At 43.1% G+C, this 17,875-nt stretch overlaps 1 protein-coding gene across 11 annotated transcripts in view; it reads right to left on the bottom strand.

Moving 5' to 3' along the window:
• Positions 1-17,875, bottom strand: part of SPPL2B (signal peptide peptidase like 2B) — a 105,519-nt gene that overhangs the window by 87,189 nt on the left and 455 nt on the right. For 8 of the 11 annotated variants that reach the window (XR_007353977.2, XR_007353979.2, XR_007353978.2 and 5 more), the window contains exon 2: positions 3,361-3,480. Coding sequence is in view for 2 of the 11 variants with exons in the window: in XM_048831326.2 (XP_048687283.1) it covers positions 3,361-3,480 (120 nt within the window). In the remaining 9 variants the exon portion in view is untranslated. Of the gene's footprint in view, positions 1-3,360; positions 3,481-12,989; positions 13,049-17,654; positions 17,857-17,875 lie in introns of those variants that run through there. The other 3 variants (XR_007353984.2, XR_007353983.2, XR_007353986.2) reach the window with 3 other exon arrangements.

Genomic DNA, 17,875 nt, shown 5'->3' with positions numbered 1-17,875 from the left:
TCCACTCCCTATATGCTTTCTGCTTTTTCTTAATTACCTCTCTAAGATGCTTGCTCATCCAGCTTGGTCTACAACTCCTGCCTATGAATTTTTTCCCCTTTCTTGGGATGCAGGCTTCCGATAGCTTCTGCAGCTTTAATTTAAAATAATCCCAGGCCTCCTCTACCTTTAAACCCATAAATTCTTCAGTCCAATCCACTTCCCTAACTAATTTCCTTAATTTTTGAAAGTCAGCCCTTTTGAAATCAAAAACCCTAGTTGCAGATTTATTTTTGTTAATCCTTCCATTCAGTTTGAACTGAATTAGCTCATGATCACTTGAGCCAAGATTATCCCCTACAACCATTTCCTCTATGAGGTCCTCATTACTCACCAAGACCAAATCTAAAATGGCATCCCCTCTAGTCGGTTCAGCAACTACTTGCTGAAGGAATCCATCAGCTATCGCATCTAGGAAAATCTGAGCCCTATTATTATTACTAGCACTCGTCCTCCAGTCTATATCTGGGAAGTTAAAGTCTCCCATGATCACACAGTTTCCATTAGTATTTACTTTATTAAAAACATTAAAAAGGGCTCTATCCATATCCAAATTAGATCCCGGCGGTCTATAGCACACCCCAAGCACTATCCCAGGGGAGGCTCTAATAGTTTTCTTCCCCAATTTAATTGTTGCCCAGACAGACTCGGTCATATCCATTTCATCGCTTCTTATTTCTTTACATTCTATCTCATCATTGATATACAGTGCTACTCCACCACCTTTACCTTTATTTCGGTCTTTCCTAAACAGCACATACCCTTCAATACCTGTAGCCCAGTCATGACTACTATTCCACCAGGTCTCTGTTATACCTATAATATCTGGTTTCACTTCCTGCACCAGTAACTCTAGTTCCTCCATTTTATTACCTAGGCTCCTTGCATTGGTGTACAAACATCTTAATTTTTGCTGTTTGGCCTCACTCACATTCTGTACCCTATTAGGCACGGTTATTTTACTACCAGTATAACCTATTAGACTTGTATCTACACTGCCCTTCCTCCTACCTACAGCTGTATCCACTCTTACTTCATTTTCTTTCCACTCTATGCTAAATTCTGGCGTGGAGATTACCTGGACATCTCCCAACCATCTCCCCCAAATTCCTAGTTTAAAGCTCTCTTAATCAGTTGTGCCAACCTCCATCCTAGAAGTCTATTTCCTTCCCTACTCAGATGAAGTCCAGTGCAGATTGTCATTGGTTTCAACAAACAGCTTTGCCAAACCACTACAATCCTAACTCTGAGCAGCCACTTCTTTCCTTGGCCTGCCGTTTTCATAGCTATTTGCAGGTGGTGTGATATAAATGAATGGAGACTAAGAAGCAAACAAACTTATTGCACAATATGATATAAAGGAATGAGCACAAGTTTGGGAGTCAGGAGCCCCCAAGTTTCAACTTTGCCATTTACTTGCTGTGCATCCATCTATACAATGGCGATAACATTTGCTGAACACACCTCACAGGAAATTTGTGGGTATTAGCATCTGTATAATCCTTTGAATCCATCAAGCACCAGACAAGTGCTAGGTAATATTTCCATATGTGAACAAAATGAGAATTTAGAAGTAGGTTCCAAACGATGAAAGGTTCATTCTCTAACTATGCATTATGTCAAGCAACCCTAGATATTCACATATTTATGCTGCTCTGTGCCATTTTCGAAAAAGGAATTATTCCCACAATACCTATAAAAATAAAGAAAAACACCTACTCAAGGTACACAACAACAGAATCTGGAATACACTCTCAGAACTCTGCACATTAATACCACCTTCACTGAGTATTGCAGACACTGGGAGAAGCACATTAACTATACCCAAACCATAGCACAGCAATGTATATTTCAGTGACAAATGTATATTTCCATGCCACAAAACCAAAAATATTTCCTTTTTCCACCTTGCTCTGTTGTGTAGGACATGATGTCCATTTCTGTATTAGTTTAGTTATATTTTAAGATTCCCAAGAACCGGCCTTTGTTTAAAGAAAAAAAAATTAACGTACTCCCAGGGCTTGAAAAATTTACCCAACACTTATTAGCCCAACTGCTAAGCCTACCAGACAGATGGAAAAATACTGTTACTATCACAGCTCCTTGCAATTAAATACAATACTAAACTGTTTTACTCTTAAAATTGTAACATATAAAACCAACTATTCAGTATCAATTAAAAAAACAAAAAACCTCACTAAATCTCTTGGTGTTGTTATACTTTCCCTCCCTGCCTCACTTTCATTCTCACCCCCACCCCAATCCTCATCCTCATCCTCTTTTCCCCAAATAGTTTATGTAGATTGTTTCACTGTTTCCTCTTTTCTTTCTTTCCCCTCTCCACTCCCTTATATCCCCCAATCTTTTCCTAAACTGTGTTCCTTACTTTTTTCCTGTGCTTTCTGTCTCACATCTGCCTACAAAAATATTAATATCATAATCTCTCTAAGCCTACTAGTCAAAATGCAGTATGAAAGATCAGGTGGGAAATCAAGCCCTTGCCATGCCCCTTCTCTCCAAAGCTGTTAGGAAAAGGAGTGTTGCAATTCCTACCAGGGTGTTGTCCTTGGATCCCCACTAAGGATCTCCATATTCCATAGCATCTGAGTAGCAGGTGTACAATAAATTTTAGAGCCTCTCTCAGTTCCCTCCTGCCACCCCAGAGATGCCTGGCAGTTGTGATGGTGGGGAGGAAGTTTCCACTAATCTATTCCTACTCCAGCCTCCATTTTTGTGCTTTAATCTCAAGCATTGCTCATAGCTTTTCTCAGGGAGCACTGTGAAACTGACCCAACTCTCAGCCTAATGTTGCTCATAGATCTGAATAAAGCAGTAAAACCTGACAAAGCAGATCTATTTTCACTTTACTGCACCTTAGCAGAACTACGTGCCTCTGAAGAGACACTAGTATTCTTTGTCTAAACATCAGGGAGTCTATACAGTATCTGTTTATATTCAATTCACATAAACGAGGTTATCTTTGCAGATATAAGAACTAAACACCTTACTTGCCAGGGGCAATTGCCATTTTCATTTTTATTAAAGAGCTCTGGTGATACAAAGGAAGGTTCTTTCACAAGACTGGTACACTGGTTAACTTCAACTTACGATTTGTTTTTGGAAAAGTGTATGGTGGCTAAATCATTGGTTTGCTAGAGCTTACCTGTGCAAATATAGATAAAGCAAAGAATATTTTTGAAATCGAACAAACATCCTAGTCATTGCTAGCCTGACCAGAACCAGGTGAGACCTAAGGGGTTCCCTAAAATATGGGAGTCTGTGAACTATGATCCTCTCTCATTGCTTGATTTAGGTACTTACAGCTTTTCCTAGGTCATGCGGCAAGTGGGCCCACTGAGAGTTGAAGAGGATACAGTAGTCCTTTCCTTTACTCCTCCCCTTCTCCGAAAGAACATGCACCATACCATACTCGCAACACACCTGAAAACACAAAACATTTTATCGGGGTTTCATTAAAAGCAATAATACACCAAGGCCCTTGTGACGTTATTGACATAAGCTGGGACCGTATAGATCATTGTTGCAACCAAGATCCTGTAGTGGCACCAAATCTTATATAAAGGGAGTCAAATGAGGTGTCTAAGACAAGGTTATGGTTTGCTGGTTATGATTATGCTGTCTATATGTATCATTTTTGTAATTAAAGTTATGAATATTGGCCCTATACTGTCTGTATTTCAACTTGTGCTATGCTTCTGGGAAACACTCCAGACAAGCTGGTGTCAGCTCTGCCTAGCCTGCTTGATGGCCCATTAAGAACCATCAGCTATACAACTGACCTATTGAGAGAAGGCAGACACGCCTTGCGACTCAGCAAGGCATGCAGGGACATGCCTATGGACAGAACTCTGAGGTGTTTCCATGCCATGTGATGGACAGCTTGTCTTTGGGACAAAGACAGACAGACCAAATGGCAAAAGAATATAAAAAGCTGCTGCAGCTCCTCCAGCTTGTCTTCAATCCTGTTTCTTACCTCTGGAGGAATTTTGCTACACTGAAGCTTTGAACCAAGGACTGAAAGACCCATCCCAGCTGTGGATGTACTCCAGAGACTTGATTTGAACCTGCAGTTTATTCTATCACTGCTGCAAGCCTGTACCAAGAACTTTGCCATTACTGTATGTAATTGATTCCATTTAACCAATTCTAGCTCTTATCTATATCTTTTCCTTTTATGAATAAACCTTTAGATTCTAAAGGATTGGCAACAGCATGATTTGTGGGTAAGATCGGATTTATATATTGACCTGGGTCTGGGGCTTGGTCCTTTGGGATTGAGAGAACCTTTTTTCTTTTACTGGGGTATTGGTTTTCATAACCATTTGTCCCCATAACAAGTGGCACTGGTGGGGATACTGTGAAACTGGGGTGTCTAAGGGAATTCCTTGTGTGACTTGTGGTTAGCCAGTAGGGTAAAACCAAAGTCTTCTTTGTTTGGCCAGTTTGGTTTGCCTTGGTGTGCACAGAAACCCCAACCTTGGGCTGTAACTGTCCTGCTTTATGCAATTTGTCCTGAATTGGCACTCTCAATTGGGTCCCGCCAGAACCAGCATCATTACAGCCCTAAAATTGAGACACCCTCTAATGAAGTTGCTCTGTAATAATTCACTAACAAAACTAGACTTCGAATGAAAAACCCAGGTTAAAGAAGATAAGAAATGCTGACATTAAAGAATCATCACGTTTCCCATAACTCCTCTTCCCCTTTCTAATAGATTAAGGGTACCACAGAATAACGTATACTGACTTATAACGCTTAGAACATAAAATGAAGAATTGTTAACAGTAAAATTAAAAGCTTTGTTAACTATATTTTAATGATTTATAACAATGAGTATTTCTGAAGATAAATGTAAGTTTGGGTTGCATCAAGCAGAGTAGAATGTGGACACACCACTTTTCACTTATGATGAAAAGGAGCCTATCAAGCAGAAAGCTGAAGAGGTTACTTGGTTGATTATGGTGATATGGAATCTTCCATCCTCTCACTTGCACTGCTCAATAAGACCTTCCGATGTGGTTTAGCAAACTATCTAAGGCTCCTGTTAAGACGGAAAAGTGATAGGTTCTCTCACACATCAATTACTTTCAGGTCATCATATCTGTCTAGATCATTCAAGTTCTGTACCATATAGTCACTACATTACACAACATTCCATTATTAGGGAAGTTTCCAAAACAAACATATAGAAACAAAAGACATCCTAAAATCTGTTTCACCAAATCTGCCACAGTAACAGAAACGAGAAAGATGAGGTTTCTTCTTCTTCTTATTATTATTAAATAAGTACAAAATAAAATCTCTCTGCTTTCTTGATTGGCCACCTTACATTTCAAACCTCAGCAATCCCCTTGGATACTGTTGCACACTCCAGCGTGTGACACTTGCTTCAAAAAATGTAGTTCTTGGTTCAGTAGCCTAAGCAGAAAGAAGAATTTGGATAGAGAAAGGAAGATGGCGACAACTAGAAATACAAAGAAAAAGGAGGGAGCCTTGCAAGACTAAAGACTTTTTATTTTTATCTGGTTCAAATGGTTGTACAGCCAATCTGTAACGGTTTGAAAAATGTTGATTCAAATGACATTTTGTTTCAAAACCTTTGAATCTATCCGAAAGATTTTTTGTTTTTTTTTTGTTTTGGTGAATATGACCCTAATAGCATCCCAATGCAAGAGGGCAGAGGGGATGACTGGTATCTGGTAGTGAGTTTCAACTGGCCTGACCAGTTCAGTGTATTCCAATTCACTGTCACACCCCGTATCTAAAAGGCAACATGTAATTTATCATTAGAAAGCTAATAACATACTGATCATTGTTGTGTGTATGGAGGACAAATTCAAAATTAGAAACATATTGGGAATTATTGTCTTAAAGTGCGTCTGCCAAGCAGGGCTGAAGTTTTTTTTCACTCTAGCCAAAGGAATGTGGTTCCGCTACTTGAAGGTATTTCCAAGGTACATTAAGAGACAATGGGAATGCAATTTACATAAAAGGTACACAGATCCATCATAACAACAAGAGGAGAAGATAATCACTCAGAATAAACCAGTCGGAGAACACTTCAATCTCTCTGGTCACGCGATTACAGACATGAAAGTTGCGATATTACAACAAAAAAACTTCAAATCCAGACTCCAGCGAGAGACTGTTGAATTGGAATTCATTTGCAAATTGGATACAATTAACTTAGACTTGAATAGAGACTGGGAGTGGCTAAGTCATTATGCAAGGCAACTTATTTCCCCTTGTTTTTTCCTACCCCTCCCCCCCAGACGTTCTTGTTAAACACTGGATTTGTGTTGGAAATGGCCCACCTTGATTATCATACACATTGTAAGGAGAGTGGTCACTTTAGATAAGCTATTACCAGCAAGAGAGTGGGGTGGGGGGGGGAGGTATTTTTTCATGCTTTGTGTGTATAAAAAGATCTTCTACACTTTCCACAGTATGCATCCGATGAAGTGAGCTGTAGCTCACAAAAGCTTATGCTCAAATAAATTGGTTAGTCTCTAAGGTGCCACAAGTACTCCTTTTCTTTTTGCGAATACAGACTCACACGGCTGTTACTCTGAAACCACTCAGAATCAGGGCAGGGAAAGGAGATTGCAGGAAAGATCAATTTGTATTATAGGAAACACCAGCAGGAAAGAAATCAGTATAGAACTTCCTTCACCAGAAGAATCCATTGAGCCTTCCTCAAAGGTTGAATTAACTTTACTCTGGACATTGTGGAAGACCTGAAGAAAGGGGTGGGTCAACCATCTTGCTGAAAGGTAGTGTGATTAGAATCTTACTTTGAACTAAGATTGTAGTTTTGTTAAGATTTAGTCTCTAGAAAGCATTTTTCACTTTTATTTGCTTGTAACCATTTCTGACTCTATCCTTTAGACTTGAATTCACTTGAAATCCTAATCTTCTTTTGTTAATAAACTTGTTTTACTTTTAATCTAAACCAAGCCAGTGCTGTGTTTGAGTGAAAGTGATAAGCTGTGCATTTTGTCTGTTTAGAGGCACAAACAAACTTTATTATTTCCAGGAGAGGGCTGTTCCAGGAGAGGGCTGGACACTTCAGGGCAGATGGATTTGGGGAAAAATCAGGACTTGGAATATTAGGTCACCCCTGCATAACATAACTGGGCGATAGAAACTAGAGTTGTGTTGTAAGCAGACTGTTGGGGTCGGAGCATTGAATCAGGGCTGCGTAGCACACAGACACTCAGGATACTGCATGCTTATCTGTTGGTATGCAGGTTGTAAGCCACAGCAGCTGAGCAACCCAAGGTCTTTGTCAGCTTCTGAACTGTACCCCAAAAGGTGAGGGGGAAAAAAATCCACTTTCAGTTCAAAACCACAAAGCAAAAAAGTCAATAATTCACTCAGCTCTAACTGTAACTTTCATTTAAATGGTTTAACTTAAGAAGGCAGCTTTTAGTTGAAATGGGGAATATTTAGCTCAGAACAAAAGGTGACAATCACTGAAACACGGACACCCAAACCAGTTGCCAGGAGCCAGAGGCCTTCATTTAACTTGCACAAAATGGTTCTGCAGACTGTAGTCACTTTCATATTTAATACAGACATTCTACCTGTAGAAATTACAGCCAGGGCTCTATGTACTTTGCATGAACTTGGATTTAAATTCTACAGGAAGGATGTCTGCAGTGGGGTGGAATAGACTGGAAATTCTACAGCAGCTTCATTTACATTAAAAAAAGAGGGATATTTCTATTAAGTTGTATGAAAACAAACTGAAAATCTGAAAATTCGTGGTGATCAAGGGAGGTCCCGGACAACTGGAAAAAGGCAAATATAGTGCCCATATTTTAAAAAAAGAAGAAAGAGAACCTGGGAAACTACAGCCTCACTTCAGTCTCTGGCAAAATCATGGAGCAGGTCCTCAAGGACTCCATTTTGAAGCACTTGGAGGAGAGGAAGGTGATCAGGAACAGTCAGCATGGATTCACCAAGGGCAAGTCATGCCTGACCATCCTGATTGCCTTCTATGATCCGATAACTGGCTCTGTGGATATGGGGAAAGCAGTGGATGTGATATATCTTGACTTTAGCAAAGCTTTTGATTCGGTCTCCCACAGCATTCTTGCCAGCAAGTTAAAAAAGTATGGATTGGATGAATGGACTATAAGGTGGACAGAAAACTGGCTAGATTGTCAGGCTCAACAGGTAGTGATCAATGGCTCGATGTCTAGTTGGCAGCCGATATAAAGCAGAGTGCCCCAGGGGTCGGTTTTGTTCAACATCTTTATCAATGATCTGGATAATGGGATTAATTGCAAGTTCGCAGAGGACACTAAGCTGGAGGGGTGGGGGGGAAAGAGGTAGATATGCAAGAGGGTAGGGATAGGGTCCAGAGTGACCCAGACAAATTGGAGGATTGGGCCAAAAGAAATCTGATGAGGTTCAACAAGGACAAGTGCAGAGCTCTGCACTTAGGAAGGAAGAATCCCATGCACCGCTACAGGCTGGGGACCAAGTGGCTAAGCAGCAGTTCTGCAGAAAAGGATCTGGGAATTACAGTGGATGAGAAGCTGAATATGAATCAGCAGTGTGCCCTTGTTGCCAAGAAGGCCAATGGCATATTGGGCTGTATTAGTAGGAGCATTGCCAGCAGATCGAGGGAAGTGATTATTCCCCTCTATTTGGCACTGGTGATGCCACACCTGAAGTAGTGCATCCAGTTTTGGTCCCCCCACTACAGAAGGGATGTGGACAAATTGGAGAGAAGTATCAGAGGGGTAGCTATATTAGTCTGGATCTGTAAAAGCGGCAAAGAGTCCTGTGGCACCTTATAGACTAACAGACTTATTGGAGCATAAGCTTTCGTGGGTGAATACCCCCTTCGTCTGATGCATGTAGTGGAAATTTGCAGAGGAAGGTATAAATATGCAAGCCAGAATCAGGCTAGGGATAACGAGGTTAGTTCAATCAGGGAGGATGAGGCCCTCTTCTAGCATTTGAGGTGTGAACACCAATGGAGGAGAAACTGCTTTTACAGTTGGCTAGCCATTCACAGTCTCTGTTTAATCCTGAGCTGATGGTGTCAAATTTGCAAATGAACTGAAGCTCAGCAGTTTCTCTTTGAAGTCTGGTCCTGAAGTTTTTTTGCTGCAGGATGGCTACCTTTAAATCTGCTATTGTGTGTCCAGGGAGGTTGAAGTGTTCTCCGACAGGTTTTTGTATATTGCCAAACCTATCGTTTCCCTTTCCTTACCAAAGGGCTTGAGAAAAGCACACACTACCTGCAAAGGCTGTCTCAAGTCCACACCTGTTGAAACTAACCATACCCCAGTATACAAAATAGAGCTGTTCTGTACATTGAATTTCTTTTTGTGTACACTGAATTTCCTCACGTAAACTTAGGTTTTCCCATATAGTTTTATTGCACAGAATATGAACTGCAGCCTCTACTGATACATTAGACACGTTCAAGTGAAAATGATACCCTATCTGAAACATGAGGATGGTTGTCAGGGTATAATCTTCCTTCATGATACAAGATTGCACCACTATGAGAAATAACTGAAAGGCAAAATACAAAAAAAAACCCTGAAAAAAGCCCAACCTTCTCCCAGACTAAGCTCTCAGCTGAACCTGGCAGCACACTAAGGATGCTACAGGCTCAACGACAAAAATCTTCTAACTCTCAGACTCTCCTTCAAGTAGATCCAACAAGACAGAACTTGAATTAATGGAAGTCATTCATCAGAAATAACTGCTGATAAAGTTTCTCTTTGGGATGTAAGGGACAGAAAACAGTACTGAAAATATTATACCACCCATTATATAAAAATCAAGATTATACCCTCACTTTGAATGCTGAGTTTGATTCTGGTCATCTTATACCATCATGTACAGCAGAAACAAGCATCGTCTTTGGTGTGAGCCTCTACCATTTGGGCTTGGTGTGGATCATCAGATAGCACTGACATAGCTTGGAGGAAGACCTCCCAGTTTGAAAATACCAGGCTGTCGCACTCCAAGAAGTGGGAGGCCCAGTCTCAGGCTTCCCCGACAGCTGTCGGATAACCAGGCTCACCTTTGCACAATAGTAGCATAGCACTGAGGCTGCATCATGAACAGGAAGCGGCACTGGTTTATAAAACCCTGGAAGCACTGGCAATTACCATCAAACCATTCCAGAAGATGGACTGGGAAACAGGGCTCTGCGAGTGCGGCATTTTCAGCATGCAACTGTCTGACTTGCTCCTGCAATAACTGGTTCTCTGAGGTCACTTGGACAACCCATGTCTGCAGGGCTTGGTTGTCCACCTGAAGGCAGGCAGCTCACTCAGATATGTCCAGTGCTCCCGAAGGATTAGCCAGATCCATTCTGCTGGCACCAGGCTCATTCCTGTGGTGTAAGTGGTCCATGCAAACTGTCACGACCGGGAAGTGGGCATCTTACCTAGTGGTCAGAACAGGAGTTGGAAGTCAGGCCAGGTCAGATACCAGGAGATCAGAGTTTGAGATATCCCAGAAGGCAGACTGAGTCAGATGTCAGGAGGCAGGCATGGTGAGGTTACCAGTTAATGAGAGTCAGGCTGTAGGAGCAGGTAGTGCAAGGGAAGCAGTCCTAAGCAGGGGGAACCAACTAGCATGGACAACTTCCTGGTCCTGTGCTTCATTTAAATAGAAACAGGGAACCAATCAGTAGCCCCAGAGTTCTGCCAATCAGATCCCACGATTGGAGTCCTCTGCTGGAATTAAGCTTCTGGTTCTGGCAACTGTTAACAGGTCACTTGGTGGCAGGCTGGAACTTACTAATACTTAAGAGCACTATGGACCAGGGTTCCAGACCTCTGGTCCCTCACAGTATGTGCCAAAATCACAGGGAACTCTGCTCCACACCTTCTTGCCTCTGTCTGAAGTGGGGAAGAGACCTACCCCTCTGGGAGGAGGGGTCTGAGTCCCTCTCCCTGCCCGCTCTGTAGTATCTGAATGCCTCACAATCTTTAATGCATCTATCCTCACAAAAACCCTGTAGAGAGTAGGAGCTTCACAAAGGAACTTAGGTTTGGTGACAATGAGCATTGCTGTACTTGGAAAAGGATGTAGATTCACAAAGCCTGAGATCAAGTTATATTGACTCAGAATTACATTAGCATACAGCCACTGCAGTTAGTACAACGCTTGTGCAAATGCATACATGGCTCCTCGTGTCTGAAACCTGTATCACTGCAGAGTGTATTCCACCTTGGGTCAGTATCCCTCTGTGCAACTCACCACCATCTAGCGCCCTGCCTTTTGCAAAGTTCTGGCAATGCATGATGGGGCCAAAATGAGTCATGTAAGGGTGACTGGGAGCATGAGGTCAACTTTCAGTTTGCAACTGTGTCCATCCCATAGTGTTATCTATATCCCATTATTTTCACACTTTTTTTTCCTAAAAATCCCACAAACCTGCATGGCCCTCCTCGCTGTCTGCCATCTCTGACAAAAGCATAGAACCTGCATAGTTCTGCACAATTGTCATAGAATCACAGTAAGATTAGGTTTGGAAGAGACCTCAGAAGGTCATCTAGTCCAACCCCCTGCTCAAAGCAGGACCAACCCCAACTAAATCATCCCAGCCAGGGCTTTGTCATGAGCGTTGAAAGCTCAGGGAGCACAATCCTGTAGTATTTGCAGAGCTGCAAGAAAAACTGAATGAGTACGGAAAATTATTATTCCTTGGAGGACAGTTTGCTGTGGGACATAGCAAAAAACAATTCAAGGTTGTTGGTGGCATTCATGGAGCAGCTGCAGATGGTGGAGCCTGGGCCTGAGAAACAAGCTCTGACTGGTTGCATCGCAGGGTAAAGCAGGTTAGGGATGATGAGCAGCAGCTGCAGAACTTTCAGATGCGCACAGCCATGTTCCTAGATCGGTGTGCTGAGCTTGCCCCAGCCCTCCAGCACAGGGACACCAGAACGAGAGCTGCACTGACAGTGGAGAAGCGAATGAAGAAGGCACTCTAGAAACTTACAACACCAGATTGCTACCGGTCAGCAGGAAATCAATTTGGAGTCGGGAAACGCACCATGGAGGCCCCTGTCATGCAAGTGTGCAGGGCCATTAATCCTCTCCAACTACAGAGGGCTGTGACTCTTGGTAACGTGCAGGACCATAGACGGTTTTGAAGCAATTGGGTTTCCAAATGCAATGGAGTGACAAACAGCACACATATCCCTGGTTTGGCACCAGCCCATCTTGCCACAGAGTACACCAACAGAAAGAGTTTTAGGGCCATTTCCACAAAGGTCTGTACTAACTGAAGCCATATCCCTCTATACTGAGAAGTACTCCAAGGCCTACCATAATTCATGGACTCAAGCTCCATTTATTGTTCCTTTTTCCTGCTTCTTTTAGCCTATTTTCATATAATATTTCTGATGCTTTCAGTGAATCAACAGTACTTAATTTGTAGCTGACATTGATCAAACACACAAATTGCAGTTTGAGAGCTTAGTGAGACCTATCAAGCTATTTAAAAGAAGGAAGAAAATATACACACCATCTATAATGAATATTCTTTGAGATAACGAAAGGGACCGTAAGAAAGAGTTGCAAGGAGCATGCATGCACCTACATGTGTGACAAAGGTAAGCTGCACATCCATTTTTAGACTATTTCCATGATTTGGTCCTCTGCTGTTGTGCATGGTCTGTGGAAAACTTCAGTTAAGGATGCATTAAGGCAGGGGTCAGCAACCCTTCAGCATGCGGCCCATCAGGATAATCCACTGGTGGGCTGCAAGACATTTTGTTTATGTTGACCGTCTGCAGGCACAGTCCCCCACAGCTCCCAGTGGCTGCGGTTTGCCGTTCCCGTGATGATACTTAAGGTGGTAAGAATTGGGCTTGACTCTAGGACCCCAGGGAGAATCTGCAAGGCTGGCAGTTAGAAAAAAACATCCTTTTACGTTTATTACCAGATTCTCTCCTCAATGGCTTGCTCCTCAGAATACCATGTCTTCATCTTCTGACACATCTAAATTAAAGGCAGGATATGTTTTACTTCGTACTATTCTCTGAACACCCATAACAAGATCCAGTGACATACTGACAATATCATGTAATTTCCTGAACAAACCTTATGGAATTCAGATAAACTTTATTGAATTAATGAGTCTGGATAGCTCAGTTAGTATAGCATCAGACTTTTAATCTGAGGGGCTACATTTCAAGTCCCCAGTTGGGTATTAGCTTTGAGGTATGGTAGCTGAGCAGTTAAGACCCTTGACAACAATTGTGAAGGTTGTGAGTTCAAGTCTCACTTGATGGCACACTGAATGGCCAGCTACAAAATGGGGGCCAGTCAAAGCTGGTTGGATGTGATGCTGAGCACATTTCTCCCTTGTGTACTGTTGGCTATGAAACTGACTTGCCGTAACTGAAAGAGCCATTAGCTCAGGGGAATCTTGAATTAGGGTTAATATATTTGTATTAAAACAGTATGTGTTATTGTCACACTGTATGTACATTATCTAGTAGAGAGGATGGATGCTAATGTACTTCCCTCCATCATCAAGCCTTTGGATTCCCCAACTACTCTCTCCCCTCCCCCGCCAAGATTTTCAGAATTCCTTTGGGTGAGAGTTTGAAGGACTGTTCCTGCCAGAATCTCTGTTAGAGGTGGGGGTAATTCTGACAAGTTTAATAGCATGCATGTGGGTTCTGCTATGGTTTTTAATGTTCTCTCTGTAATGCTTTTCACTTTAGGGATAAAGTAGGCTTGCATAAGAAGTGATGTGTGGCAACATACCTGTTGCAATTACACTTGTTAACCATCTCTAAAGAGAAAGCAAACAGTGTCTTTAGGCAACCTGTCTGTGCTAGAAAATACACAGTGAAGGCAGGAAACTGTGCAGCCTGGAAATACTCCAGTTGGAAGAAAGAGAAACAAGGAGCTCCACCAAGAAAGGCAACAGCTGGGGAGCTGGAAGCCTGAAAATGGGTGCCATTGCTGGACCCCGAGGGGAAATAAAGGTGCAGCTGCCCTGAACTGTGACTGAGGCAGGATCTGTTTTACTTGATATTATTCTCTGAACATCCATAACAAAATTCCAGGAGAATTTAAGTCATATTAAGTTTCAGAGTAACAGCCGTGTTAGTCTGTATTCGCAAAAAGAAAAGGAGTTTGTGGCACCTTAGAGACTAACCAATTTATTTGAGCATGAGCTTTCGTGAGCTACAGCTCACTTCATCGGATGCATACCGTGGAAACTGCAGAAGACTTTATATATACACAGAGAATATGAAACAATACCTCCTCCCACCCCACTGTCCTGCTGGTAATAGCTTATCTAAAGTGATCATCAGGTTGGGCCATTTCCAGCACAAATCCAGGTTTTCTCACTCTCCACCCCCCCACACAAATTCACTCTCCTGCTGGTGATAGCCCATATTAAGAAGGCAAAGAGAGTGATTTTCCTCATAATATCCAGATGTTACTTAAGAGACAATATCTGCACAAAACTTGCTTCATGATAACAATCAGTAGGACTGTTTTGTTCCCTTAACAGTTCCCCTGACATATGTTTAATGAGCTACTAGAGTTATTTATTAATATTATCATAGCATCTAGGAAGCCCAAGTCATGGACTATGACCTATGTCCTCTCAGAGCTGCGTGGTCATGCGGCCGCCCAGGAGTGCCGTGCACTTGATTAGCAGAGCCACATATGGCGGCTTGTGCATTCAGGTGCATGTAGCTCCTGCCCTCTGCCTTGGAGTCCATGGCCAGCTGCTCCCAGGACACTCCTGCTTGCTGTGCAGAGTGGGGGTACTAGAAGGGAAGGGGGGCACTGATGTCAGGGTGCCCCCCTGCCCATGTACCCTATCTCTGCAGAGCAGAGGAGAGGGGGACAGGGCTCAGGAGCGGAGAGCTCAGCCTGAGCCTTCTGGTGTGAGTGCCTTGAAGAGACAGCGCAGGGTCTCTCAGACTTCCCCAACAGCCAGTGCACACACATTCTGTCTCTCTCTCTTACACACACACTCTGTCTCTTTCACACTCACCTCCCAACACATACTTGTGTTGTCGTTACTGCTTGGTACTTCCTGCAATGCACGTATATTCCCTGGTTTCAGAGTAGCAGCTGTGTTAGTCTGTATCCTTAAAAAGAAAAGGAGTACTTGTGGCACCTTAGAGACTAACAAATTTATTAGAGCATAAGCTTTCGTGAGCTACATCCGATGAAGTGAGCTGGAGCTCACAAAAGCTTATGCTCTAATAAATTTGTTAGTCTCTAAGGTGCCACAAGTACTCCTTTTCTTTTTACATATCTCTCTCTAATTTTATTCTTTCAAAGTGCTGTTATTTTAGGTTTTTGACTAGTCAATGCATTTCATAATTTTATTTCTCTCTTATGCTTAAATTTATTTTTTTGAGTTCTAAAATGCCTAACCCATCCTGGCTGGAGTAATTATCCCTATGGTAACTTTTTAAAAATATATATTATATCTAGGTGTTTTGTTTCTATTGGTGGCGCACATTACCTTGATATTGGTGTCCATAACAAAATTCATTCAGCACATGGATGGAAAAAATTAGAGGGAACATTGATTATAATCCCATTGTATTTAGGCATCATACAAACTCAGAACAAAAAAAGATAGACTGTAAGCTCTTTGGGGCATGGGCTAAGTATAAGACAATATACAACAAATGGTTGCAGACAGGTGGGTGAGTACAAGGAAACAGAGACAATAATGGTCAGTACCATAAGCAGTGGTCTCAGCACATCAGCAACCTAACCATTGTCAAGTTTGTTTGGGGTTTTTTTGTAGGCATCACAGCAAAGGAGAATTTTTAAGGGGGTTTTGTAGGAGAATAATGAGTTTGTTGTGCTGATGTTTATTGGGAGCTCCTCCCAAATGTGACGGGTAGCATGGGAGAAAGCAAGAAGGTGCTTGTTAGAAAATGTAAGAAGGTTGAGAATTTCAGGACACAACATCAAGAAAAAATTTCCACTGGTGTGCTTATGCAGGATTAAGTATTCTGATCCACATCACCTTCTCTGCAGAGTACACAGGCAGGACGCCCATGAGTGGGACAGAAAGACTATGTTTTCAGGAACTATGAGAAAGACATGGTTTTGTCAACACTAAAGGTATGTCTACACTACAAACCTAAGCTGAGGTATATTAGGTTGACTTACAGCCACTAATTACTGCGGTGGTGAATGTCCACACTATCCTCCCTGGGACAGGGGTGCACGTCCTAACCAGGAGCGCTTCCACCAACCTAACAGGAGCAGTGTGGAAAGCTGAGAGCCTGGTTCTCAGCTCCACTGATAGCTCCCTGCCCGGAGGCTAGCTACCCCACAGGCTCCCAGGGGGGCTGCCCCCCTGTTTCCTGCTGTGAAATTGACAAGGTTGCTGGGCTCCCAGCAGGGAGTGGGCAGGGGGCTGCCCCGGCTCCTGGTCCTGGCTCCCAGCTGGGAGAGGGATCCAAAGCCGCCCCGGCTTCTGGCCCTGACTTCCAGCCACAGCAGGGTCCAGCCACCAAGCTCTCCAGGGAAGCAGGGGCTTTCTTGTCAATTTCACAGCTCCTGCCATGAAATTGACAAGACAGCCCATGTAAGGGACAGTGTCTACACAGACACTGCATCACCCAAGGACACCAACATAAGCCTTACACCTCTCATGGAGGTGGAGTTATTATGTTGGTGTAGTAGGGCACTTAAGTCAGCGGGAGGAACTGACATAATTGGGTCTACATAAGCTGCATTACGTCTACCTATGTAGCGTAGACCAGCCTTAAGAAAATAGTAATGGGTAATCCCAAAATGTATATGGCATGATGAGCAAGAGAGACTTACTGAAGTCCCAGTTTGCTTTATTACTGGAATTGGTCTCTCTTCCCTCCCACATCTAGGCTACTGATGCAGCAGCACCTCAGTAAACTCTCTAGCGTAGCCGCTCTAAACCGATGGGAGAAAGTTCTCCCATTGACTTAAGTAATCCATCCCCAAAGAGCTGCGGTAGCTAAATCTTCAGGAAAAGCTCTTCTGCCAGCATAGCACTGTCCACACAAGTGCTTAGATCAGTGTAACTTATGTCACTTAAGGGGGTGACATATTCACACCCTGAGGGTAGATCTACACTACCCGCCAGATCGGTGGGTAGCGATTGATATATTGGGGGTCGATATATCGTGTCTAGTCTAGACACAATATATCGATCCCCGAGCGCTCTCCCGGAACTCCAGCACCACGAGAGGCACAAGCAGAGTCAAAACGGGAGCGGCAGCAGTCGACTCACCGCCGTGACGCCGCCACAGTAAGTCGATCTAGGTACCTCGACTTCAGCAACGCTATTCTCATAGCTGAAGTTGCGTACCTTACATCGACTCCTGCCCAGCATAGACCAGCGCTGAGAGACATAAGTTATACCAATTTAAGTGGTAGTATAGACATAGCCTTACTGTAGTTTTATTTTTGCAGCTTGTCTTTGTACCTGAACCCCATTTTGCAGACGTTTCCAAGTTTATTTTCTATCTCTGTGTAGTGCAGGGATATGGTTTTCACAGCTTCCTACAAATCAAGGACATGTCAGCTTGACTGGTCTTGAACAGACATCGGGCACTGAAAGTACCTGTCGACTCGGAAGTCTTTTGTCCAGGAAGCACCCAGTGGTACCAGCTGCGGCAGTGAGCCCAGGTCGCCTACTTGGAAGCGCAGGTCGCAGTCAAACCCCGGCTGCTCTCAGAGCCCTCCGCTGAGTGCACAGCGAGACCCCCGTTCCGGGGCAGGGGCTGAGAGCCAAGGACCTGGCTGTTCCCTGCTACGAGTCGGGGATTCGCCTGCCCCCTTGGT

This window comes from Caretta caretta, chromosome 25, assembly GCF_965140235.1.
Source record: "Caretta caretta isolate rCarCar2 chromosome 25, rCarCar1.hap1, whole genome shotgun sequence".
Classification (NCBI taxonomy): domain Eukaryota; kingdom Metazoa; phylum Chordata; order Testudines; family Cheloniidae; genus Caretta; species Caretta caretta.
This window is presented reverse-complemented; position numbering and strand designations above follow the sequence as displayed.